Below are 27,739 nucleotides of genomic sequence, written 5' to 3'. Positions count from 1 at the left end.
GATTCGGAACTAATTGATATCATCTGTCCTCAAGTTCTGACTGTACAGTCGGATCATTACAGTGAGCACAAACCAAAGTGGTGGGAGGAGTCCAGATGTCTTGGATATTCCAGCACACTGGGCATGGAAAAAAATCTCAGTTGCCATAATGCAGTGAAACTTGAAATCAGGCTGGAATGACTGCAACTCGAGATTTTCTTCTTTCAGGGGGAAACTTCTTCCAGCGTCTTTTTCTAAGACTGTCTGTTTCTCTGATATTTCAGGATGGAGCATGTGATAGAAAACCAAAACACAGCAGCGAGAAAAGTGCCCATCAGGATCGTGCACTCGGAGGGAAGCACAGAGAAGGAGAATTGTCCGTTTTTGCGCCACAGTGACGCTCCTGCCGTTGAAGCCGAGCGGCACGGAGGCACCCGGCTCGGCGGTCTGGTGGCTGCAGGGCAGGACTCGGTCTTCTGTGCCTTTACCCGGCAGAGGGAGCCCGACAACACCCAACAAACGGCCCAGAGAGACGCGTGCGTGACCACCGTAAGAGATCACATCAACTCCAACAGTCAGCAGCCGCCGCCCGCGGAGGAGCCGGCCGTGACCACAGGACTGATCGAGGAGGAGGACCAGAAGAGGGAGGAGTTGGTCAGGGACATCATGGGGAAAGATAAATCACTGGCTGATATTCTGGATCAGAGCAAGATGAAGACCACGATGGACTTGATGGAGGGGATCTTCCCTCAGGGGGAGCAGCTGCTGGAGGGAGCTCACCAGCGCAGGAAGGTGCAGACGAAACAGACCAACTCCCGACCTGCTGAGGAGAGGTGAGCCTCACGTTAGATTTTAGACTATCGCCTATCAGGGATCGTGTTGTTGTAGGTGAGAAACTGCAAGCAGGCGGTGTGTTGTCATGTTGGAGAACCCAACTTTGTTTGCACCGAGTGTTTTCCCTCAGACGCCTCTGAACGTCACAGTTTCAACCTGGGAGATGAGTTCACGACACGCAACCCTGCGAGCACCAAAGAAAACCCGCCTGGTTGCTCCGGACCCGACGCACCTTCTCCGGCGTCGGCCGGTGATTTTCTGCCCCTCTTGAAACGCAAATGTTACTCAAACAACCTCGCCGGGCGCTTCGTTTTATTGCTGCAGAGTTTCTGAAGCGTTTCAGGGGTTTCTGCTGCCGCTTCTAAATTGGTCTTCTCCAAATTGGATGTGAACTCTTTGCTCAAGTCTGCGGTGAAATCACAAATGTACACGTATCAGTGATCACAAAAACGTGTGTAACGGGTGCTCATGTTGATCAAACAATAAAACCCGCGGAGGTTATGGCTTCCTCCTGCTCCGTGTGGACAGAGTGAATCAGGAGCAGCCTCTGAACGTTTTACATGTGAATGATCTGCAGCAGAGTCCACATTAAAACATGAAGTAATCTTTGTGTAGCTGTGCTTCTTTTTTCAAACTTGCCCCAAATAAAACTGTAGTGCAGCGGTGTTGAAGACACATTTGACTTTTGTACACAACGTACCTGCTCAACGCACCTTGTCTGACCTGTCGACGTATGAACACCGAGAAACGGATTTTAAAAAATATGTTAATCTCTGTTAATCATCTCTGAGATTTGAGCTCACACTTGCTGGAAAACACCAAGTATTTGTTTCTGTTTGATGATGTGAGAAACTTGTCATTTGCACCTTCAGGGAAACGGAGGACAGTATGGCAGCAGCCGTCACTATGGTGACCAGCTCCACATATTACAGCACATCTGCTCCTAAAGCTGAGCTCCTCATCAAGATGAAGGACATGCAGGAGCAGCAGCAGGAGGAGGAGGAGGAAGACTCTGAAGATGAGCTGGACATTGATTTGGCCAACAAGAAGGTACCAAAGACTTATTGTCATATTACTTTAGACTGAAGGTCTTTTTTTGCCAGTCAACAGTACTAATCCCTGTTTTGTTTTTGTTTTTTTTACGCAGCAAGAGCTGATCGACAGCCTCAGCAAGAAGCTGCAGGTGCTGCGGGAGGCCAGGGAGAGCCTTCAGGAGGACGTCCTGGACAACAACGCTCTGGGAGACGAGGTGGAGGTCCGAGTCCAGCAGGTGTGCAAATCCAACGAGCTGGACAAGTTCAGGATGTTTGTCGGGGACCTGGACAAGGTGGTGAGCCTGCTGCTGTCGCTGTCGGGCCGGCTGGCCAGAGTGGAGAACGCCCTCAACAGTCTGGAGGAGGACGCCACACCTGAGGAGAGGGTGAGTTGGAAAACTACAAGATACTTAAAAGTAGGTCTTTTGGTGTTTTCAATCAAATTAAAATATGATTTTCTTTTTCTTCTTCTTCTTCAGCGTACGTTGATTGAGAAGAGGAAGCTGCTGATCCGACAGCACGAGGACGCAAAGGAGCTGAAGGAAAACCTGGACCGCCGGGAACGTGTGGTTTATGACATCCTGGCCAGCTACCTGACGGAGGACAGCCTTACGGACTACGAGCACTTCGTCAAGATGAAGTCGGCGCTCATCATCGAGCAGCGCAAGCTCGAGGACAAGATCAAACTGGGCGAGGAGCAGCTCAAATGTCTGACGGACAGCCTGCCCATCGAACAGAGGCTGGCTTTGTGAAGCAGACGGACACCGTTGGGTCTGAAGCAGCTCGAACTCTGACTGAGGCTCCAAAGTGTACCTGAGTCGTGTGGCCAGCAGAGGGAGACAGAGACCAACAACTAACTCGAGGACTGTAAGGACGAAGAACTGGTGCATCCTCTGACTTCTCGTGGTGTAAACAGGGGAACAAAGGACCCCAAACGCTTTTTGAACTGGACCGTCATAACGCCACCGTGACTGACAGCATCGTTGGCATCAACCAGCCACTGTATCTAATGTCATACATGCCATTTTTTTGCTCTGTTTTTACGGATTTTTTTTTAGTAATTTATTGTAGCCTTTTGAATCCTTGCAGGAGGGAACAGTAGGGAGGAGGGAATCTTCAACTGATTGGAGCAGCCTGCTGTGTGTAGACACGCTGAGCAAATCAAATATTTATCACGTTTAAATCATTTTACTCTGAACCCCTTTTTTATATATTTCAGTAAACTCTCATTAACTTACATATAAACTGGTGGCCTTTTACTGAGATTGTTGTGCCCTCGCTTTCCTCACTTTCCTCTGCGTTTAAACACAACAAGAAGCTGGAGGGATGTGACTGAACCCGCGGAGAGGAAGTGTGCAGATTCTGGCCGTTTTTTTTAAAGAGCTCTTGTTCAACTTCACTGAACATTAGAAGCACTTCACATCCAGACTTTTTTTTAAATCTCCATGTGGAGTGCCTGCAGAACGTCACCGTTCGCTCCTGCAGTGCTGCTCGCGTTTATTCACAGCCAGAAAAATCCTGTCTAGATTATGATATTGCCACATTTAAGTTGACCAAGTGTTGCTGTGTTTCGTCTTCTTACTTCACTGTGTTGTTTTTCACGGTGCATAGTTACCACGTTGTTACTTACACGTAGAAAACGTTCAAGTTGGTCATTTTGCAACCAAATCTGGAGCTGAATCATTCCACAGCATTTTGACCAGCTTGAACTTTTAAGGATTAAATCAGTGTCATAAAGCCTATTGGATGATGTTTGTTCCGCACATTTGTCACCGTTTCACACGCTTTCAACCACTGCTACATCCCGACTCGTAACACTTTATCAGCTTCTTTATATCAAATAAAGAGTGTGCTGAAATCGCTGTCCTCTTGTCACTCATTAACCTCACCGCACCCTTCTCTCTGCTGATAATAATGCAGGTAAAGACCTTGAGATTAGGAGGAATATCTCTAACGGTGAGGTGTCGCAGCCTTCCTGTCACAGAACCGAAGCAAAATGTGGACTTCTGTGGAACGACTCGGTGAATATTGAGAACAAGAAAGTTTGAAGGTGAGTAAAAGGAGGGAATGAACAAAATAGATCAACAGATGGTTGATTTATTTTGCTGCATAACCTGCAAAGATTTAAACAGACAATCATTAACTACAACACGGCTCGAACATACGGTGACTATAAAACAAGCTTCCACCACATTTTCCTTGAAATTTCAAAAGAACTGACAAGTTTCTCCTTTGATGTTATTTTGTTTATTTTTTTCAACCTCTGAAGGCAATAGCTTTTTTCTCAACATATTGAATTTACAGATATATTACATACACACTTTACATATTTGGTAATTGTGCTGAAGAAATTCTCTGAGAGAACCCAGAAATGAGTGAATGAAATGCTGATATAATGCGACAAAAGAGGACTTTAAACACTGTTTTATTTAGAGCAGGTTTTATTTCAGTGTTATTAATCTGAATCTTTATTCATATTCACACAGACAGATTATTAAATGTACACTTTCCCTGAAAGATGAAAAGAATAACTGCTGACAGACGATAACAGACATCATGTCAGCTGATATTTTTGTGGTAATGGTCGCAGTACATTGTTACACGTGCAGCGCACTCTTCAGTGACGTGTACATACTCTGTTCTTTATGGTAGAAATAATACACTACTGTTTGATTTGTGGATCAGGTTTTGTAATTTGGTGTGAGAGCAGTATTTCAGACACAAAGTTCTACAGTTCAGGATGAGTTAAGTGTGTAAGACTCGTTTTATACTGAAGGTACAAATATAAAGATGAACTATGGACTAATGAAATGCACGGCCAACATTGGCAAAAATGTTTTTTTTAATTTACAGTAAATAATGTTTTGGATCCCGGTTTTGAAGCACAGTGACCAAGTTGTGTGTTTTAGTGAGAAGTTTTACAGTGTAAAAACACACTTAACAGAGATATTGTTACAAAACCAATCAAGCATCTCTTTCTATTCTGCGATTTCCTATTTCTTATTGCCAGACACACCACATGATACCGTATATTCACGAGTTCATATCTGCCAGCGCAGCTGATTCATCAGTCCAGCTCTGACAATAAATCTGCTTCACTGATTACAGTGGAATAATAACCTAAAGTACATTGTTGTGTGTTTCTGCATCCAGACATTAATCTGCATTTCATTCACTTGTATTTTTTTTCTACCAGCTAAATACACCTTAAAGGGTCAATTCAACAGCTCTAAGGCACGTTCATTTGTACAGTTAATTTCAACAACAAAGCAAATTCAAAGTGTTTTACAGAAAAAAATAAAAGGCATTAAGACAAAATGTGAAAGCAAAAGAAGACAGAAGACACACGAAAAAGCATTTAGAAAAAAAAATTAAGAATTCAAATAGAGTGATAAGACACGAGTAAAAGTTACAGGACATATAAGAAATTATTTTACCGGATGAAAGGCAGTGTTAAACAGAAAAGTCTTCAGCTTTGATTTAGATGTGAGGGTTGCATCAGACCCGCAGTCCTCTGGGAGTTCGTTCCAGATTTATGTAGCATGAAAAACCAAACACAGATTCTCCGTGTTTGACTTTGGGGACAGAAAACAGACCTGACCTGAGGAGTCGGGATGGTTCATAACACAGATCACAAATGTATTTTGGTCCTCAGTGCTTTATAAACTAGCCGCAGTATTTTAAACCGGGTGTAAAGATCTGAGTTATTTCTTTAGTAGGAAGAAAGTAACGTAGTTCAAATGAAAACTATTCACAGAGTTTTTGTGGGTAATCCAGAGTAATCCAGACACTCCAGTTTGGCAACGAATGGGTTTTTTCTTTCCTCTTTGAGTATCACGATGTAAATTTACGGTGTTTATTGGGCCTGAGACAGAAATCTCTAAAGATGTTATCTCACAACATCAGCAGATAAATATTTCTACATGGCTTACTACCACTAGGTAAAAGGGTAAGAGAATATGTTTTTGATCACTTCGGTGAACTGGTTCCTTAAAGGTTCCTTCCGAGTACTTTTGGTACGAAGCCATTTAAGCAGTTTAAGCTATGTTTTTGCTTATGTTTATGTTTTCAGTGATGGCTGTTGGGACCTCTTCATCGATCAGTCTCTCTGAGAAGTAGCGGTCGCGCAGGAGACAGGAATGATTTACTTGACTCACACAGCTCACCAGCAGTTCCTGGGCCTGATAGTCGGGGTCCTGGCATGGATCCTCACCATCTGTACGGCCGGCTTCAATGAGTGGCGGCTGTGGTACGTGGACGACGTGTCCGTCATTTCCGCGGGCGTGGCCTGGGTGGGGATCTGGAGGGCGTGCTTCTACAGCCACGCCTTTCCCAGCGCGGAGTACTGTCAGAGCATCAGCATCTCAGACGCCTTCGTTCCCGTGGAGATCTCGGTGGCTCAGGTGCTGATGGGGCTGGCGGTGATCTGCGGCCTAGTCGGCAACATCAGCGCCGCAGTAGCCGTGAGGATGGTCTACTTCTCTGTGGAGGACCGCAGGAACATCAGGCTGGTCTTCGTGCTGGCGGGGGCCCTGTATTTACTCACAGGGACGTTCTCCCTGGTGCCGCTGGTGTGGAACATGAGGTCTGTGCTCCACAACAGCACCATACACTTCCCTCCTGAGTTCCGCCTCCCCGCCGCTCCCGTCAGGCAGCAGGTGGGCTCGGCCATCGGAGTGGGCATCTCCGCCTCCATCCTGATGCTCATGAGCAGCCTGATTTTCCTCAGCTACCGGTACGTGTGGCGGGCCTTGAGCTCGGAGGCCCCCAGGGACCCGCTGCATGATCCCTGGACAATAACAACACTGCCACAGAAGTCTGAATTGGCAAATGGAGACTACCAGGGCCGGAATAACCCTGCCTTCACCAGTGAAGAAAACTCATGATGTGCCAAACTGACTTTACATTTGTTTTCTTTAATTTGAAAAAAAAAAAAAAACATTTTGAGAAAAATGCTGCTGAAACAAATATTTGTTATTGATTTTTTTGAGTTGTATTAAGAAAGTTATTAATTATACTGTGAAATAACATGTTAAGGACACTGTTAGCTACACGTTAATCCAAGTTGCCAGATGAAAAAACATCATCCGGAATGACAGTCAAATTACTTCACTGTCACTGAACTACAATGTGAAAAACAAAAAGCTACTGCTTGGGGAGAAAAGGATTTTAATAAAGACAGTGTAGGATTGAACACTGATTGTGTGAAATTCAAACCTTCTTCATCTTGAGCAATATTTAGTCTAAGCCTGCAAGTAAAGTAGGCCAGTCTACATCAGAGTCCATTTGTTAACCTGCCTTAACTGGATTTGTGACCACTGGGGGGCAGCAGAAACAAGCTGTGAACACTGCGTCGTTATATCATCACTTGTTAAGTTAAGAACTTATTGGCAAACACCTGCTTGTTTTCACATCCAGCCAATGTGGAGCAACAAGTCTTATTTGTGTTTACCTGATGCATGTACGTTTAATGTGTGTTCTCCTTTTAGCCAACAGATATGATGCAGCAATGGTATTTATTTGGAGTTTTGCATTTTTTTTTTTTTTTACTTTTCTTTGTTTTTCTCCAAACAAACTTTTAATGTTAGCGAGCTGCAGCTGTTATGATATTTTATTGTAGCCTAATCCAAATCAAATCTCCATTTTAAACTCATGCTGCTCATTAAACTGTGATGGATTGAAGTTCAGGGACAAATGCTTATTCACAGTACGTTATAATAAACGCTATCTCTCCAGTGTTATGGAGCTGTGCTGCCTTTCAGGAACCTGAGCGTTCCTGTAATGACTGATCGGGGTTATCACCACGCAGGCCGGAGGAGGTGACGTGACATGCCAAGGTGTGGGCTTCGCATGTGAGGAGGGATCTCAGCGGGTCAGGTTGACTCGGGGGCCCTGCTCATGTGACCTGGGTAGGAGGCTGACGAGAGCAGGCATGTGAGTACGGAGAGGGGGCCGCCTCACTGTGGTGATTGTTGCCAGGGAAGGCACGCACGTACGCGCGCGCACACACACACACACACACACACACGCACACGCACACACACACACACACACACACACGAGTCCAGTGGCCTGCTGCACCTCCGTGGAGGCGGCTAGTTGCTGAAGAACAAAAGGCCCTCTTCAGACGAGCTCTCTGTCAAAAACACAAGTCTCAGAAGTGGATGAATGGTAGACGTTTCTCTGACCACTACAGAAAGGTGGTAAGGTGCTTTATTACACGTTTAAAAAAAAAAAAGAAAGAAAAACACCCCATTTTAATTTAGCCAAATATTATTGAAAAACATTCCTCCAGAGCAGAGCAGAGATTTGGAGAAAGTATTTAAGTAATTCCCCGTCCATCCCTTCATCTGCGTTTTCACCTCCCTCCCACCTCTCCTGCACATTCCCCTCTGCAGATAGGCCTGCCATAATACCTACAGTTTGTTATGTTTTATCTAATCTGTTATGAGAAGTCATCTACTCTATCAGTTATAATGTATAATGGAGGAACACTGATAGGAAGGCTCAATGAAAGTCAGGTGAATGATTAGCATTCAACCAAAAGCCAAACAGAGCTGGATGAAATTTTAGCTCAACTGATGGCCTTTTATTTGCCGTAAACCTTTACTTCCCCCGTTGCTCATCACATGATCCCTCAGATTTATCTGGCGAGGCTTTGGGGGACCCTGAACCCTAGGTTGGGAATCACTGGGTTAATCTACCAAATTATATGAAGTGCTATTTATGCATTCATGCATCAGTATTAGGAATCAAATAATGTCATAACACTCTGCAGAAGAAACACTTTTACTGTTTACTCTTGATAATGATGCCTCTGAATTTTGAATGCAGTAAATGGACTATTTAAACATTGTGGTACCGATACTTCTGTAGAGAGTTTGAGGATTTCTTCCACTGCTGTCTGTAACAGATAACAGTTGAAATAATGTTGAGATTAGCCTGCCTTGCTGCAAACATCTCTTTGTAAACCGTCGGTAAAATGTCTGTTTCTGCAGGTCATGAAAAGACCTGATTGAAAGATAACTGTTATCATCCTTCAGCTTTCAGATAAGATAGGTTTGGGTAACATATGGAAAATTGTCGGGGTTAGGCGTGTTATCATGATTGCTTAAGAGCGACATGTGTTCAGGTCTGCTGAGTAACGGAAGACTGATTTCACAGGAGTGTAGCTGCCATCATATGATGTTTATCTGCTTTTGATCTGAACAGCGGGTTATGTTACACTCATTTCCACAGATGATAAATTTGGGAAGAATGTCAACAACATATTCCAGCAGTTTGCTTATCAAGCCCTCGGCGCAGGTTTGTTTGTTTGTTTGCAGTCGGCTGCATTTAGAGAAGAGGACATGCCATTTCCAGCTGGACTGTGGGGATAATCAAAAAGAATATCTCGGCGGTTGTTTTCAGTGCCTCCCTGCTGATAGCCGCCCTCACCCTGGGAGACAGCAGGCCCTCCCTGCAGCCTGCGTGGAGTCAGAGGATGGGAGGGCGCCTTCTCAATCCACTTCCACTGTTAGTTCCACTGTTAGCCACTTATACAAGTAAAGTCTGGCATGTCTGGGGGCCCCTCAGGCAACATATGCGTCTATGAAAACATCATTATCTCTCATTAACTTCATTCTATAAGAGCTGAGTCCACTGAAAGTACCGTGATTAGGATGGGAAGCTTTGTAAATCATCCACCTCCCATGCAATAACACATTTATGTCACTGTACCCGTGTGTGTAAGTGACACAGACAGGTTTGGAGTGCAGAGAGCGGTGCCGCCCTCCGACCTGGGCAAATTTCTGTAATTATGTCAACTTGTTCTACATTCTTCACAGTACGCACTGCCCATTAAAGCGTTCATTAAACACAGCTTAGCCCAGCGAGTGACCAGGAAATCTGATGGAATTAGTCTCAAGCTGTGTTTCCACCGCCGCAGACACACCTGACAAACCCAAAAGGCTGTTTTTGGTCCACTCGCCGCCTCCGGTCGTCTGTGACTCGCAGACGACCGGAGGGGTGAAGGCGGGGAAAGAGCAGCCATGTTTCCACCTCTGACATAACTGAAGACGAGCATAGTTTCATCTTATCAACTTCAAAATATAATATATTCAGTTTATTTATTACAGATTACATACTAACACAAGAAAACGACCTTTTATAATGAAAAAAAGAGGCAGCTTTTCTACAGAATTGCAATGGAAGTCTTTATGTGAATCATCTGAATATGCTGCACAATCCAGCTCATAAGCAAACACAGAATAATTTGTGCTTCAAGAAGTAATCTCTATGTTTTAGCATTAAGAATAACTTACAATCACAGCATTTTAAAAGCTTAAGAGTCCCGTAAAACAGGACATGAAATGATAACATCTTCTGTTTTTGTCATTGATAAGTGAAGGATCCCGAAGTCATCCCAGAATAAGCATTTTATAAAACTCTAAATCTTTATAAAAAATATTCATTTTTACTGATGTGTCTGATTGTGCAGGTGAGTCATTAAAAATAGCTGAAACATGATATCAATTTCACTGCGGTGCAAAGCCTCGGATCAAAATCCTTTTTTCTGATAAAGTAACCATTAAACAGGATGTTGTCTTTGGTATCAGACCAGATATTTACATCATTTTGGTGAAGCAGTTTGAAGTGCACTTCTACAGGTGATTGTGTTTGTGCTGCCAGTTTCTACGCAGGTCCAGAAATTCATCCGTCACACGTACTCTGAGCGTTTCCTCATGTTAGGATCTGCACTCATCACCTGGTACCTCCGCTGCAGTACAGGCTGAGGCTCCACCTGCGAGCACATGCAGGAGGTGACCATGAGCAGCCCGGCCACCATGAGGAGAAATCCCGCCGCCCAGCCGCAGAACAAGGCGTCTCCAAACTCCCACCGAGGCACCACGTCGGGCACTTTATCATCGAAGAAATGTATCACTGCTAAATGGGCCATGTAGGACACGGGGATCAGACACAGCACTCCAGAAACCATCCCCAGCACCCCTCCTGTGATGGTTAAAGTCCTCTTGGTGCGATTGCCGCCGTGTTCCTTACAGCTGTTGACCAGGTGAAGTCCAGGTATAGCCACCAGGATTCCCAGCATGCCCACAGCGAGGGCAGCGCACATGAGGATGCGGGCCAGCTTGAGGTCACTGGAAAGGCCCAGCAGGCTGTCGTAAGCCCGGCACTCCATGCCTCCGACATCCTGGACCACGCAGGTCTCCCACAGGCCCAGCTCGTAGCTCTCGACCGGCAGCAGCGCGGTGGACATGGTCAGCCACTGCGGTAGGATGGTGGTCGCCAAAGCGCACAGCCATGCTCCAACGTAGACCAGCATCCCCAGCAGCTCCAGAGCGCAGGCACATGTGTTCATGTTTCCCCCCCCCTCTCTCTCTCTCGGTCTCTCCCTCTCTGGCCTCCACGCTTCACCGAGCCACAAGAGTTCTTCTTCTCCGGCTGCTCTTCAGATGGAGAGGCCTGCCGGCGTCTGGTCGGGACAGAAGCTGCTCACAAACACCTGATAATTAGAGCTGACCGCTCCTCTGGACTCAGAGCTCGTTCACAAACAGTTCCCACTCAGAGGAGCACACATCTTCTGCTGCTGGAAGGAGAGGGGGCCCGTTCGGCCCTCCCCTTAGCGGTCCTCCTGCTCCTGCTGCTGTGCCAATGGGCAGCAGAGGCAGAGGCACAGATGACCACCATTTGATAAGACCATTGTCAAATGCTTTTCTGTAATTGTGCGCCACACGGGGCATCATTAAATGTAGACAGGATATTTATTCAAGCACTTTATGCTGAAAAAAAAAATCAACTACCTGATGTCAATTTTTTTGCATCCTGTGCGTCCTCTGAGAGACACAGCAATAACTGTGTATGAATAAGCAAACAAATGAAACGGGCCAACTTAAAACTGCAGGTTATTTTTTTTATTTATTCATTTTGATGAGAACTTATTTTTCCAGCACTCCCTTCTGTCCTCAAAGTGTTCATCCTGTAAACTTATGAGCAGTTCAGGCACTTTTTCACAGGACAGCCAGGGCCTCAGGTCATCATCCATGAAATAATAGTATGCGTGGAAAATAAAGCTGGTCCTCAGACAGTGACATTTTCTGACGGTCACACCAGGTGACTTAATGATACATGGACATTTTTGTCATGTTTACCAGTTTGGGCTGGCTGCTCTGACAGTCAGGCTTTTGGCCGCATGTGACTGAAGCTGGAAACACATAGTGCAGCTTATTGTGTGCTCTGATATGAACACTACACAGCCTGTGGGAAATGATCGTGGGAGGCTATAGATCAAAGCTGCGATGTGAGAAAATGTTTCCTACTCATAAACACACAAGACGCTCGTACAAACCACTAACAAACACACAAACAAAAATGCACAGATAAAATCACCAAACTCCTCCTCCTCCTCTGGAGAAGAAAACTCTCAGCTGACTGCTGACTGATGTCTCGACAAAGACTCTCGGGATAACTGACAGGACCAGACTCTGCCAGAAAAATGAGCTTCTATCATCTGCACAGTGTGAGAAACACAGCCTCAGAGGGAAAGGCACTCAGATGATTCAGGTGTAAGGAAGCTATTTGTGATAATAGCGACCGGTTTGGCAACAGAAATCCTCCCCCCCCCCCACCTACACCCCCCCCCCCCCCACCGTCTTTGGAAACTCACGTCAGACTGAATTTTGGTCACTGCACCAGAAACTTGAAGGAAAGTATGAGGAAATAAGTGTTGTTGCAGTTCCTTCCTTCATACACAGAGGTCGACAAAGGTCCTGGATCATTTAAAACATCCAGCTCCAACTTTGTGCACCGATCTGTCACTCAAGCAAACATAAACACAGTGCACGTGATGTAAATAAATGTTTATTTCTGTATCATTTTATTCATTCTGTTTGGCCATGAGGACAGAGACCACTGTGGCTCTTGAACTGTACACATTTAGCTTTTATTTTGTCGTTGTAAGTTACTACTGCAGCTGTTTATATGTTGATTTATTGGCCACAAAGAGCAAATACTGGTTCCAATGTGTTTCTAAATGCCTTCAGGGGGCATAAGCAGTCCTAAATTGAGGATCTTGGACTTTGGGCCCTTAAAAGCCACATCTGACCAAACTTTAGAGATTGACAGGACACACACCCCACATCCATAAAGTTGGATTAACCTACAAGGGGTAATACTCACCTCTTCCCTGTTTATCTCATTCATTGTGTATAAAGACTCAGTGGACCTTTTCACCTGCCAGTCTAATGCAGGCCAATACAACTGTCCTGTCATAATACAGTTGTACCTTTTTTTTGTGACATTTTTGGAAAATGTGTAAATTGCAAATATACATTTATTCTTGAATTCAGAGTTACAGGAGGTACTTTATTCTGAGGTCTTTCTAAGTTTTTTTGTCCTTTCTATTTGCATACATGAAGGGGTCAGAATAGTAGAAATACCTCTTAATATAGTGCAGTCCAGTACAACACCGACTCTGTGCTAAAACATATCATTTAAATACACCTTTACGGACAGTATAAATAAAAACTGAGATTTTATTACAGATTTTATTATAAGATTACATTTGAGTGTGTGCACCTGATAAAGTGGGCGACTGGGTGTATATATTAGTTGGTGAATGTATTTTAATATGATTTAAAAAAACGAATGTATTTAGCATAATGCACAGTGTAAACATAAACGCTTTAATAGTAGATCCAAAATATAGGAGAACATTTCAGGTAGACAGACAGCTGCCAGCTCCTGTAGCGACGCTGGTGTGGACAGCGCTGTTATACCCACTATGGACACGAGGTGTCGCTGCCGTCCCACTGGAGGTGTCCTACAACAACAACAAACCACGGGTCTGTCGGTGTGTTCAGGGGGAGTCGTCCGTGGATTTAAATGAAAGTTTAATACCATAAAACTACTAGTTTGCGTCATATCCGCTCTTTATATGACGATAATAAGAGCTTATTTTATGAAGTTAAATGAATAGTTGTGAATCAACAGGTTGCGGTTTGAAAGTCAAACAGCAGCTGTTGGATAACTTGGTTTTTTTTTCTTGTCGCCGCTTTTATCGTGTTTAATCCCAGTTGAGGGGAAACGTTGAATATATTTTAGAAACCGTGTTTTCGGCCGCGCTAATAAGCTTTAATGAAAGTGTGGAGCTCTGAAGTTTCCCTATTGGACAGGGGAGCTCGTTCAGGCGTACGTCCGACCGTTTATGCAAATCCGCTCCCGAATATGGACACGGAGGAATGAAATATGGTGGAGGAGGCGAACATGGAGGACCGAGGACCGTGAGGGCGCCGCGCCACTGTTTCTGGGGGCTCGGAGGAAGAAAGTGGATGTACCTCCGGCGGGGCTTTTTCAGCGGACAACCTCGGGGTTGGAAAGTTTTGTGTTTGCGTCTCCGATGTGCCGTGTGTCGAGGCCGAGTTCGTTGTAATGCAGTGAGGAGCGACTTTTTTTTTCCGGGGGGGGATAAAAGCAGGGCAGGGGGCTCCAGCCCTGTCACCGTCTCGACGCTATGCCGTGGGTCAGCGGCGGGAAGCGGCGAGAGAGCTCCGAGCTGCCGCTGCCCGCGGGCTGGGAGGAAGCCCGGGATTACGACGGCAGAGTGTTTTTTATCGACCACAACACCCGGCAAACTTCATGGATTGACCCCAGAGATAGGTATGCTAAAGGCCTGGGAGTAGTGGGCTCACACACTCTCTCTCACACACGCACAAAGTCACGTTAATACAACAAGTCTTCTTTACAAACTACCGTAACTCACAGGAGGGAGATGCCAGGGCGGCTGGAGGGAGCAGGGGAAGCGGGGTGGAGGACTACAGGGGAAGGCAGCTTGTGTTTGTAAGGAGCAGGGCAGTAAATTCCCCTCCGTCCCCTCTGATGTGAGACGAGGTTGCGGTGGATAATGTCGCCTCGACCCGATGTGATCAGCTGAGGTTTGGCAGCGGTCGTGGCCTCCCCAGCGCCTGGAGAAGTTGTCATGCAAAACACGGCATGTAACGCCCATGGTCACCTACAGACCAGCTGCTCACAGTTTTCCAATATGTCCCCTCCAAACTTAAAAGTCTTCACAGCTATGTATTTTTTATTTTTTTGTACATGGGATCAGACAGCAGCTCAGCCTTTCCGGTTTGTTGTGTTGCAGAGCACCAAACCAGCAGCAGGGAGGCACTTTAAAGCCTGTCAGTGTGGCACCTGAGGGATTGATCTGTTTCTTGGTCATAGAGGACAAAACCTGATGTCTGTTTCAATCCTCAGTCATTCAGACTCATCAGTAAACTCTGCAGATTTATGACTTCCAGTGACCTGAAACATTCCTGGCTCACACACCTAATACAGAGAGCTATTGTTATCCAGCTCCCCTTTCCTTTGCATAGAGAGACACCTCCTTGTGACCAGCGGTGTGTCAAGAACAGCCCCTAAGTCTCCTCTTTAATGTCACAGCCATCCCCAAAATGACCATCAATGTGTGGGTCTGGCTCTGTTTGAGACAGGAGCGTAGTGGAGCTTTAAACTCCAACTCCCAGAAATCTTTGTGAAACTATGTGAGGAATGCGAGTTGGGCCACTGGGAAAGCTGCAAGGATGTGCTTTTGTGGGGACTGGGATTTCACCAGCCCAGAAACGGGCTCAATCAGGCATTCAGAGCAGACTTTGTGAGATTACTGGGAATTACAGCAAGTATTTAAACTCTGATGTATAATGAGAGAAAGGCAGAAACTCACAAAAACAAGGCTTCAAGTATGGCAGGAGTCTCGAGTCCGGTTTGAATTTCAGTCTCTGGTTGTTTTATAAAGGAAATGTGTAAAGTACATACAGATTTCTAGCAGCTGATTTCAGCAGTGGGAATGTAGTAGCTGCATGTAATCTAGATCAGAAAAACCTGATTTCCTTGAAGGCCCCCCTCCTCCCTGCAGGCTGATGAACCCATTGTTGTGTGCAGCTGATAGCAGTTTCACAAGATCTTCTAGTCGTCAGCGTGCGAGCCAGGGAGGGGACTGTGGGCTTGTAGGTTTGCATGACTAGAGAATGTTTTCTGCATTCGTTCTGGTGCTGCTCAGTGATTTATAGGTTATCTCGCCAGAGGAATGTCCTCTGTCACCACCTGATACTGACTTTCCAATAAATCACACCGCTAAAACTGCTAACGGGCAATAGATACAAAAAGGTGTCAGCTTTTCATTTGGTGTTGCCACTCTTAAAAAAAAAAAATAAACTAGATCTTTCCATCGGCTGCAGATAAATGGACTGTTTGCATGCCGCTTGATGTGGATGGCAGAGATGATGAGTTTCATACTTCCCCCTGTCTGACAGCTGCTCTGTTTAACTCAAATCCGAAGCTGATACTTTGAGGACTGCTGTGTGCCACATGTTGTTATTGGCCTTCATTGAGATACAAGCTTGAACTGCAGGTGAAATACTGCAACATGATGTAATGTAGGAGCCAGAGATTTAGAAGAAAAAAAATCAGATTCTGTCCAGGCAGCGAGGTGTGAGCTGATCACACCGTCTTTTTCATTACTGATTAAACGTGAAATTATTTTTGCGATTGACAAATTAGGCCTTCAAAAATGTCAGAAAATCATTTTTAATAATTGTAGTTTTCTGGAGTCCAAGCTGATGTTTTGTCAGACCAGCAGTCCAAAATATTCAACTTACAGTGACATGAAACAGAGCAGCACATCTTTAAGATTTATGACACTAATGTTGATAATTGGTCATTTAAATGACTTCACATGACAATCAGTCAGCAAAAATGGGCGGCTGTGGCTCAGATGGTAGAGCCGGTTGCCCACTAGTCATAAGGTTGGTGGTTCTTCCTGCTCACATGCTGAAGAGTCCTTGGATGAGACACTGAACCCCAAGTTGGTCCTGACGGCCGGCGAGAACCTTACATGGCAGCTCAGCAGCCATTTGTGTGTGAATGTGGAGCAAACTGTAAAGGGCTTCGTGACCAAAATTGTTTAATAATACATTTTTGACCATCATGTATCAGCATAAAATTGCTCCATGATATGAGACCAGAAATCGTCTTAGATTTTGGATATCGTGATGTCGCATAAGTGTTGTTTTTTTTCCAGGTTTTAAAGGTTGCGTTACAGTAACGTGATGTCATTTTCTGAACATAACAGACCCTTCAACCTGTTCTATATTTGGCTTTATCCACTTAGTCAATAACTCCACATTACTGAGGATTATTTATTGTAAATTTAATTATGTAAATATTTTGTGAAAGCACCAACCATCTGTACAATTACGTTGCAATATTGACGACCACAAAGCCATGTAAAGTCTTCCTTATGTTGGTGATATTATTGTTATATGATTGGCCCGATATGAGTTGTCAGAATTTCTCTTTACTGTACTTGCAATTATAAGAAAAAAAAACATCTTTCACGGTCTTTGTCCTTTCACAGTTTTTTTGGGACCAAAGAAAAATATGAGTTTATTATGAAATGTCTAAGTGTAATAAATACACTTGATAACACTTGTGGGATTTAGGGGGCTGAAACGTGCCTCATTTGGCTGTGATGTAATAGTGTGATCTGCCTGAGGTGGAAACACTCAGGAGCTCCTGTTGAACTCCTGACGCTCAGGAAGCAAAAGCACAGCAGCTTGTGCGAACGCCGTGAGTGTGAACGCAGGCGCTGCCGTCCTGGGACGCGGTGTGTCACGCCGCCCGCGGCGAGGGTCGTCGGCCGCACGGCGGCCTCCGGCGGGTGGATTATCACCTAATCACTGAAACACAAGAGCCATTGAGCTGAAGCCTAATTGTCAGTGGTGATCATGATGTGCTGTAACGGAGCTGCGTATCAGCCGGAGTTCAAGTTCGCTCCTGCTGGTGCGCTGGACGTCCGCAGGCAGGAGGGAGGCTGGAGATGGGTTTTTTTGGGGGGGAGGTGGCAGCGTGTAGTGAAAAATGAGATGGATGTGTGAACGCAGTGTTCAGACACCTGAGGAACCGATGTGGCGTCTCTGAGCATATAGCTCGCTCTGACACACAAATGCAGGCCCTACTGTTTACCTTTCTGTCATATGACGAAACTTTAACACTTTAAACAGCTGCAGTTTGTAGGCCATTGACGTCCCTCCTGATGATGCTCGTGCCTCTGAGGACGGTGGACACTTCGAGCAGGTCGCGGCCGTCCCCTGCAGAGAAGCCGAGCAGTTCTGTGGGGCTTTTTTGTTGCTGCGGTATGAGCGTTATGTTCGGCATGCCTACACTAATGCCCGGGGGCTCTGCTTGCTCGCGGCCCCAGACAAAGCAGCAGAACAGAGGCAGTTCCCATGTGTCTACCTCCTCCTCGCATCCACGGCCCTGTAGGCCTCCTTTATTAGCTCTGTTATGCAACAGCCATGGCCGGCCTGCCGCTCGGCAAAGGGAGGCCTTTATACTTGGTCACAAAGCACACCAAATTCAATTATTCTGGAAAGGGTGAGCTGTGTTTCCAGCGCCGAAAGGTTATTCACATGCGCTGAACCCCGCTGTTATTTTGCTTCCCCCAGTGTTTTCATTATGATGGCTCTTTTTTGTCTTTTTTGCTGGGGGGAGGCTACGAACATGCCATTGCTTGATCCGGTGTCATTTGGCCCCATGTGTTTTCTGTGTTCTTTTTCACAAGCGAGACAATATGTTTGTCTTCAGCTTTCACCTCGCTCCTTGTTCTGGAAGCTCAAACCACTTTCCCCCTGCAGTTAGCGTTACAAGGGTTACACCCACCCCCTTTGATGTCCAGCTTCCCCAACAGCTTATCATATGTTACATGATATATTTCTGAATGATTTACAGCAAGAAAAACGCTCACTAGTAGCTTAGATTCTGCTTTACATCAACTCTCAGTGCGCCTTGGTGCTCTTTCTTCAGCAGCTACTCTCAGACGTGTAGGCTGCTTGTGTTTTATGTGTATATTGTGAAGAATGCAACCTAAACAGGACATGCCAGACTCGGTGGACCAACCTCGCGCTGTAGGCCACCATTGTTTTTTTGTTTCCCCCCCCCCCCTTCCACATATCTGCACAATTCATATTCAAAAAGAAAGAAAAATGCAGCTGACAAAACTCTCTACCGCTCGGTGTGTAACTTTCTCTACGCTACGGCTTGTTTTTAAAATCACTGAGAGTTCGTGTTAGAGGTGACAAGTTCTCCATTTACTTCGGTTCAGCAGATCTTTATGTGCTGGTAGATTAGTGTGGTCAACATTCGAATATAAGCACTTTAACTATTTAATTTTTAATTCATAAGCAGTTTATAAAGATTTTCAAATGTAGACACGGTAGTCATTTTTAAGTGTTTATTAATGTACAGTAATTGTCAACCATTATTACTTATCCTATGAAGATTTAATTTACGTTATTGCAATTGTGTTGTTATGCAGTCATTCATCTTTTGTTTATACAGCGGCACTTAATTTTGGCATCAGACTGTAAATAAAAATGGAGTGAGGGTCCGTGTTAGAAACATGAAGCCAATATTTGAAGGTTCAGTACCACCAAAGGCCACTAGGGGCTGGCTCCACTAAACCTCTGGCTCCCTTGGACTTGTATAGAAAAAGAGTCAACTTTTTTCATAAAACACAAAGTTAATGCATTTTTTTTCTACGAGTCATTATAGTGTCAGTCGCTAAATTCTCTCCCTCAGAGAGGGACCACCTGCGGTGGTTCTTATGAATATAACTCCGAGATTGATAAGATATTAGACCTCAAAAAGCGGCATGTTTGGGGACGGGTCTGGTTTTATTGATGTGCCTCGGGTGCAGTCAGGTTTCTGGTGTTGGTGGGCAGGTGTAGTGTCTTTGGGTTCTCTGTCAGATCCACCCCTCCCTCCTCCCCAACTCCTCCAAATATGGTCACTTTTGGCTGGCGGCACCCAAAATGCTTAACTGAGGATTTAAATAGGCAGTTTACAGTTTACCAATGGGAGGTTTGCTGCCTGGTCTTGGCTGGTGGTGGGGGCTTTAAAAGAGTGTTTTGACACTGTGGGAGGTATAAATGATTTATACATGTATGTACAGTAAATATGAGGCTACAGCCAGCAGCTGGTTAGCTTAGCTTAGCACAATGACTGGAAACAGGTCAACAGGTGAGCCTGGCTCAGTCCTCATAATAAAAAAACATCCATCTAGCCACACCTCTAAAGGTCACTGATTAACATGTTATATGTTGTTTGATTAATTTAATAAGTGGAGTGTGGAAACGGCACATTGTGGTTTCATAGGGAGTTATTTGCGAGAGTATTTCTTAACCAGACAGTTGCTTCCTGGGGTCATGTTGTCACCATGATGCTGCTAGCGGGCATCCAGCAGAGACTCCAGCTGTGTCGCCATTGTAATTTTTACGCTTTGGTATTGTACAGATTAAATAAACAAGATAAGGAACATATTATTTACTAAGACGTCGACATGCCGGTTGGATTTGTTATTTTTGGACAGCTTTTTCCAGCCTTATTGCTAAGCTAAGCTAACCAGCTGCTGGCTGTAGTTTAAAGTTTACCGAACATACATGAGAGTTTCAATCTTTTCGTCCAACTCTTCACTGAAAAAAATATCAAACTGTTCTTTTAAAACGAAGTGTTTTGATTCAGGAAAGGGAAGGAACAGACTTGAATGCTCATGAAGGAGATTCTCACCACCATGACGAGCATTTGTGAATATAGATATTGGAGGGATTCATTTTGAATTGATTATGGTTATGATGCTACATTGGTTCCTTCACACGGATCATATGTTGTATTATTCAATGCATTCTTTTAATGAGCTACTTGAGCGTTTTTACTAGATCCCAACCAATTTTTCTGGTGACAGATTTTATTGGCCTATCACAGATTTATCAGTATCTGCGTTTATCTTGGCTGATTCGCATTGACTATGTAACAAAACTTATACAGAAAAAGATGCTTGGGGTAATTGTAAAATTATTCTATTGCAATTTTTTATATTTATCATAGTTATAACTAATAACAATGAAGTTCACTGTTTGAATGCACAGATGTCATTTTGGGCAAAAAAGTCGTTACACTGTAAAACATCTTACCTCATTTTTATATTTGTCACATTTTGGCCGATATATCAACAGCAAAATATTTTTTTTACTTCCCGATATCGGTATCGGCACTGAAAGGTATCAGTCCAGTATTGGCCAGACTCAGATTTGAGTCTATAGTAGTCTATCTGTATTTGAGTTTTATCAGACTTAAAGAGTTCCTGAGAGCCAGACATTTTTTTAAAACTCTGCTCCACTCCCAAGAAGACAAGCCCCATGTCCATGTGTCCAGACGCTGTCTAAATGTGTACAGAGACAGGAATCTCTGTCTAATTATAGACACCTATTTTCATAATATTCAACGCATAATGGGAGAAGCGGGTGTCCGTCCGTCGGTCCGTCTGTCGGTCCGTCTGTCAGCTGCTCTGAAATGCAGCACCGTCCCTCAGAGAGGCCGGACGTAAACGGCATTCCTCCCAAAGTTGTTTTCACATTTCTTTTTTAACACAGAAAGGAATTTTCAGGCCAACAACACTTGTGGCCTTTTTCTTTTCTTTTTTTTCCCAGCGTCTGTCACCCGCCAACAATACGAGAATGGAAGCAGGTGGCATTTGTGGCGCATAATGGAGTTAAAAGGGGAACATGCATAATTTTCTGTTATCGCCTCGTGCCCGTCTGCGACATCGTGTCGCTGTCAACACATTTGGTGTTTTTCTGGTCACGTATGAGATGCTCGTTATCCAGAGGTCAAGCCTCAAGTCTTATTTGTGGGGTTCAGCAGCTGGTTTGCGGGAATGATAAAAGGCTTTTAGTGGCTGCATAAGTTTGTCACTGTGATTTAGATTTGAGGCGCGCAGCTTACTTACAGTCTTCTGCTGTGGTCGACTCCGGCTCTGTTATCACACTGCTGTTTGGTGTATTTATACAGTGAACCATCACACAATCAAACACCGGTGTCAAAAATGTATTGCATGTCGCATCCTGTCTAATGTCTGTCTCATTTAAAACAGTCGGAGGAGTAATCAGCTGCATGTTTTTTAATTTAATGTGAACCGAGTGAACCGTATGAAAGACGGCCCCTTTGAATTTTGTGAGCTGCTTCAAAACATGTGGCTGTCAAATCTTAGTGAGCTCATTGTGATCAGGCTGAAGGAGAACAACCCAAATTCAGAGTATTAAACGCAGCTTCTTGGGTCCCGCAATGAAGTGGAAGAAGCAGTATTATTTTTTACTGGAACCTGCCGTCCTCTCGCCAGCACATCTTAATTGTTGTAGCCCAGGAACAAAGGCTGAAGGAGCGGGTTGGGATGACCCAACCAGACCCGGTCCAGCGGCCCAGATTCCGGTTTCACATGCCTTTCCCATGCAAAGGGGGATAGAAATATCCTCTGGGACAACCCAGGATGGCACAGATTATTCTAGAATTAGCAAATGTCTTCAACAACTAAATATATTTTGCTGGGAATTTGCAGGACACGAGCAGACCCTGCAGCATTTCAGTCCTCCACAGCTGAGCATGCTTGTCATTCTCTCGGTCTCTATTCTTTCTATTTCCGATATCTGTCTCATTTTCTGTTTCCTCTTAGATTGAAAGTGGATCCTGGAGAATGTGTAAAATTTCAGAACAAAACGTTGGGCGTTTAATAATAACCTCATTCACTGACTGCTGGCTGAGCAGCTTCACCAACCACACCAGTATTTTTATGTAGTGATGTTTCAGCGTTTTTCTCTTCCTAATGCCGCGATGTCATTTCATTGTTTTTTATGTTCAGGATGAATACAAAAGTGAAAATATAGTAAGAACAATGGCTGCAACCAATGGTTAATTTCAGTGTTCTCTGTGACATCTTCAGATTATTTGCTTTGTTGGATCAGCAGCCTGAAGCAGGGCTACTGAAACTCATGAGCAAGAAGGTCGTGTGGGACGATCACTGGAGGCTCGAGAGCCGCACAGAATATTCGATCAATTAATGACTAAAGCATCAAGAAATACAACACGCACAATAATGTAGTGGTAATTCGAAAAGAACAGAAAAGCGACACTCACAAATCAATACATTCCAGTTTATTGTGGCTAAAACCGTTTCAGCTATCTGTTTTTGCCCACAATAGACTGGAATGTATTGATCTGTGAGTGCCTGTATTCTATTCAATTAATTAAATAACTCTTTAATATTAATAGATGTATTAGCACCTGGATCAAACTAATCACGTCCCCCCCTTTTTATGGTTTTAATCTCAGACAGCAAAATACAAGATGAACCTATTAAAACTGTTCCGGTCTGTTTATGATACGATTAAAAACAATTTCAAGCAGACATCAGGTGTTTATTTCAATTTCACGCCCGTATTTGTTAAAGATGGAAACAGTGACACTATAACCAGACAAGGGATTTACTCGTAGGCCATAGAAAATATAAAGTGGGCCATATCTGGCCATCAGGCCTGAGTTTGCCATCAGCCATCGTCTAAAGATATCCACTTTGGGAAATGGAGAAAAAAAATCCTCACTTTGAAAGAAAATCTGGAGCCAAATGTTGTTTCTGCTCGAAAAATAACTGATGATCAAAACTGCAGCTGATCCAAATCCTACAATTTTATTTTCATTGTTCAATCAACTACCTGGGTCAGCTCTTAAAATTTAAACAAACTAAACCTGATGTCTGCTTTTAATTTTTTCCCAAAGTTTGTTGCATGGCAGAGAAATAGAAATACATGAAAACAAAAACAATGTTTTAGAGAAACAGGAGTGAGTCTCCAGGAGTGTACGATCATGGTCGAGTCATGTTAGAGCATCTGTTTGGTGGAGTTAGTAAAGCCAGACCGATTTATCGTTTGGCAGATTATATTGGCCAATATTAGCCACACAGATACACAGATGTATTGGTGCAAATGTTTTTATTGAACAATAGAATTTATTGTTAAACTGTAAAATAATCTGCCTCCATTACATAACTTGTCACACATACATTTATCTGTCACAAATGTCTCGGTCGATATCTGAATTTTTTTGCCTCCTTATATTGGTATCGACCCCAAAAAAAAAAAATCCAGTATCGGTCGACTCGAGTAGTTTTTGCCAGTAGAGTGCTTTAATTCAAAAGCTAATGCCAGCATGCTCACATGCTCAAAATGATGTATCTAAAATACTGTTTACCATATTCACCATCTTTAGTGAGTTTGTTAGCATGCTCAAATTTAGCACTAATTAACATTAATGAAAGTATAGCTTTGTTTAACAATCAATCCCATAGCTGTTGAGGCAATTCAGTCAGAACCGCAGATATAAACATCATGGTGGTGCGAGAGGGGAGAAGTCAGGTGATGCCTGAAGTCATTAGTATTTATCCTCTGGAGATTTTCTGATGTTTGTAATGATTTTCATGTCAATCCATCCCGTAGTTGTTGAGATATTTCAGTCGGGACCAAAGTGGTGGACGGGCCAACCCACAGACTGACATTTCCATCCAGAGAGTCACACTTGCTTGCACAGCTAAAAACTCCCTGGTCATCTGTGCCAGCACCTGCTGCAGAGTTACAGTAATCCCATTGGAACTCCAAAATAATCCTATAGGAATATAGTTACTATAGAAATAAGTGTTTAGCCTTAAAAAGCCACGCAGTGTCAGACCTGCGTTCCTCTCGGCATGTTGTTGGTCGTTTCACAGTGTCAGCGGACACAGGCCTGTTCAGGGTCACTGTGTCAGTCTGATGACACAATTATTTCTCCGTCAGACGTGTACGGACTGATGGACAGACATTTTGTTGAATTGTTGGGTTTCCCTGTATAATATTGTAAAGTTCTGCTGTAAGGACTTTAAATGCGTTAAGTGCCATGAAATAACCTGTGTTGTGATTTGGCGCTATATAAATAAAATTGAATTGAATTGAATTGAATTGAATCACAAAGATTTTTCTTTTGTGTGAATGCTGTGTGTCCTCCTCTGTGTGAGTCTGTTGTGCAGCAGTTACAGACCAAAAAGACATGACTTGGAAAAGCAGTAGCTGCTGTCACAAGACTGCGTAACAAACCAAACATTCAGATATTCAAATCTGTGAGAGGACATGTTTTTTCCCTCTTGTCTCATTTAAAAAAAAAAAAAAAAAAAAAAAAAAAAAAAAATTCTCCCTGGGGAGGTCAGAGGGCAGCTCAGGACTAACCTCCCTCTGACGTCACACAGCTTCCCATCCAAAAGCTTCTTGTGGTCGTCCTCTCTGTTTTTACGACTGTTTTGATTCTATCTAAAATAGAGCAGAACCACTGTACGAGCCGATTTTTCGCTTTGTCTTGTACTTAATGCTTTTTTGATTGTTCTCGTCACGGCTCCTCCTTCAGTCGGTGTTTACATAAAACCTGACATAAAGGTGCAACTGTCCCATCTGAGTGTTTTTTAAGTATTTACAAGTGCAGTTAGTGTCTGGACATTTGTTTACCTTTAACAAACACTTGAGGCAGCGGCAGGCAGGGAGTGCGCTCGTGTTTGCTTGTCCTGGTGTTTGGCACTGAATGCACATAGTTCATGCGAGACTCCATTTAACCCGCTGTCACCATGCTGCTGCCTGTCTGTGGTGGATCTGGGAAGTCACTGAAGAAACTGCTGCAGGTCCATTCAGTGGGAATATTTGTTGTGGCATTCAAAGACCTGTGTTTCTAGCTCTGACTGATGTTGAGAAACGATTGGTCAATTAATCATCTATCCCCACAGAGATCATATTCTGATTCCTAGAATTATGTTTATGTTTTATGATCTTCATCTTCTGTCACTTAGCATTTTTTTTCCCAGTGAACGCCTGAATAGTTTGACCTCTTCATGCCTGGAAATTATTCAATATCTATCAAATGAGGTAAAAAACAAAAATCACACTTTGCTTGAAGTGATGAGTCATAACGACTTCAATTAAAAAAGGTCGGGAACGTTTGTTTTAATCGATTGACAAAAACGTAATGTTGTGTTTTGATACTTTGTTAGTCGTTAAAGTCTTTCTTTAAGTTAAAATGTCATAACATTTTCTGACTTCTCTAATGTGAGGATTTAAAAGATCAAACAAAGGCTGAGAAAATGAGACAAAAAAAATATTGTTAGTTGCAGCTTCACAATAAGTGTATTTGCTCTCACTAATCTTATTATTTGTGAAAGTATTTGAGAGTGAGTAAATGAGTGACAGACTTCAGTACGAGTTCCCTCGTCGTATGAGAATCATACGAAGAAATGCTGAACAGTAAAATTGATTTGACCTTCTGCATTACTGCACATTCAAAGCTGCACATTAGCCGCGCAGCATGTAGAATTCCCCCAAAGTGTGTGAAATGCAAAAGGAGTTCATTGAATTTGAGGTATTGAAGGGTTTTGACAGGCACATGTCATTCATCATCAGCTCGGATACGGCCTCAATATGTTTGTGTTGGAACATCTTCTAGACCCTGATGACAGCTTTTTTTTTTCTTTTTTTTTAAGTGGAGGAGTAACTCTGTGTTTTCTTCTAATTTGAATCATCATTTGACCTGAAAACTGTTTATTTAGCCTAAAAATGACTTTTAAAAAGATCTAGAGAAGTGAGTTTGTGTGCAGAGCTGATGCGTCCGTCTCCTGAGGAATGCGGTGCAGAATGTCTCGGCGACTCTCTCCGGGCCGTCCCCTCATTGTATGCATTCCTCTCCAGGATCAGCACTCATGCACCGTCTGCATTGTGAGCATACTGTGGTGGAAGGGGTCACTGTGGCCGGACCCCCCTTTTGTCTGCGCTGACTGATGGTAATCAGTGACTGTATGTAGTGCTGTCATCAGACCTGCTGGGTCACAGCTCACTCTGGTACGTGTTGGGTTAGTAGAGATAGTTGTGTATCAGCCTGATGTCATTAGCTCTGCCCCGTCATAGTCACTGTTGCAGCATGTCACAGGTTGTGCAGACGGGCTCACATCCAGGCCCTCTGTATTTTAAATCACACATTACACTTTCACGCAGTAGCTTTTGTTGACATTTAATCACTACGAATTCAAGTTTAGAGAGAAGTTAAATAAGAGTTTTATGAAGCCTTAATATTGCTGTAAAAGATAATTACTTCTTGTATTTTAATTCAATGAAATGAATATGCAGGTTTTACAAATCCAGTTGAACTAGTATTAATCCAGATTGAAAGTCTCAAATCTTCACAAATCTAAGAGCCATGTTGCATCTGCTGTACTTTCACTTTGAAATCATTTCTGTATTTAACAAATTGTCATAATGATTGATTTTAAATCTGAACTGCATAATTGATATATAACAAAAGAAATGATGTCTGAAGTTTGTTGCACCACTGAAGCAGAGAGAAGTAACTATAGAAAAAGGGTTTAAAGTGAGGGTCTCCAACCAGTAGCTTTGGAGCTCCTGGTTGAGTATGTGTGTGTTGAGTTTTAATTTGTTATGGTCAACATAAAAGAAGCTTTTTCAGCTGGTTTGGTGGAGCTCAGCTAAGTGACTATATCCTACTTTCATATTGTCAAAGTAAAGCTCTCAGAGGGAAAAAAAAAAAGGCTGAAAGTATTAAGATGAATGTTCTAATTTACAATTTAGTACATTTTAAATATGTGATTTAAAGTAGGTTAAGTGCACCAAATTGTGAATTCAAGTAAAAAGATCAGGAGATCAAAAGCTGAGCGTGGTTAGCTAGCTGCTAGGTTAAGATGGGCTTGTTATTAATTTAGCTGTTACCATCTTCGAATCATCTGAATTTTGGCTCTTTCTTTGGCTGTGTAGTTGACTGCTTGGGTTTGGGCTGTATTTTGCTGTAACTGCACATATACTTTATTTGTTATAAAATGTTTAATTTATATGGCGTAAAAATGTGAAAAAGTCATGTCAAACTCAGGACTTAACTAAGTTTTAATGTTCACAAAATACATGTCGTTCCTCGGTTTAGGCGGCATGTTGGGATTTTTA

At 43.5% G+C, this 27,739-nt stretch overlaps 4 protein-coding genes across 6 annotated transcripts in view; 3 read left to right on the top strand and 1 right to left on the bottom strand.

Annotated features, from left to right (window-relative positions):
- shroom2a (shroom family member 2a) overlaps positions 1-3,764 on the top strand; it is a 33,703-nt gene extending 29,939 nt beyond the window's left edge. Inside the window, 4 exon segments of the mRNA XM_069704136.1 lie at positions 264-812; positions 1,686-1,863; positions 1,961-2,233; positions 2,327-3,764. Of these exon segments, the coding sequence (XP_069560237.1) occupies positions 264-812; positions 1,686-1,863; positions 1,961-2,233; positions 2,327-2,599 (1,273 nt within the window). The 3' untranslated portion in view covers positions 2,600-3,764.
- Positions 3,765-3,847: 83 nt separating this feature from the next.
- On the top strand, positions 3,848-6,786 carry cldn34a (claudin 34a). Its single transcript, XM_069703938.1, has 2 exons — positions 3,848-3,897; positions 5,920-6,786. Exon 2 carries the CDS (start codon positions 5,987-5,989, stop codon positions 6,731-6,733), a length of 747 nt encoding a protein of 248 aa, XP_069560039.1. The 5' UTR covers positions 3,848-3,897; positions 5,920-5,986; the 3' UTR covers positions 6,734-6,786.
- Positions 6,787-10,311: 3,525 nt separating this feature from the next.
- Positions 10,312-11,406, bottom strand: LOC138624061 (putative claudin-24). Its single transcript, XM_069703936.1, has one exon. The coding sequence runs from the start codon at positions 11,203-11,205 to the stop codon at positions 10,546-10,548; it is 660 nt and encodes a 219-aa protein (XP_069560037.1). The 5' UTR covers positions 11,206-11,406; the 3' UTR covers positions 10,312-10,545.
- Positions 11,407-13,712: 2,306 nt separating this feature from the next.
- Positions 13,713-27,739, top strand: part of wwc3 (WWC family member 3) — a 33,354-nt gene continuing 19,327 nt past the window's right edge. For all 3 annotated transcript variants that reach the window (XM_069704133.1, XM_069704132.1, XM_069704135.1), the window contains exon 1: positions 13,713-14,501. In XM_069704133.1, coding sequence (XP_069560234.1) covers positions 14,356-14,501 — 146 coding nt within the window. In that variant the 5' untranslated portion in view covers positions 13,713-14,355. The remainder of the gene's footprint in view (positions 14,502-27,739) is intronic.

The sequence above is a fragment of the Brachyistius frenatus genome, unplaced genomic scaffold (assembly GCF_029030835.1).
Source record: "Brachyistius frenatus isolate BFR_SWC_R1_liver_20210118 unplaced genomic scaffold, ASM2903083v1 Contig_49, whole genome shotgun sequence".
Taxonomy (NCBI): Eukaryota; Metazoa; Chordata; class Actinopteri; family Embiotocidae; genus Brachyistius; species Brachyistius frenatus.
This window is presented reverse-complemented; position numbering and strand designations above follow the sequence as displayed.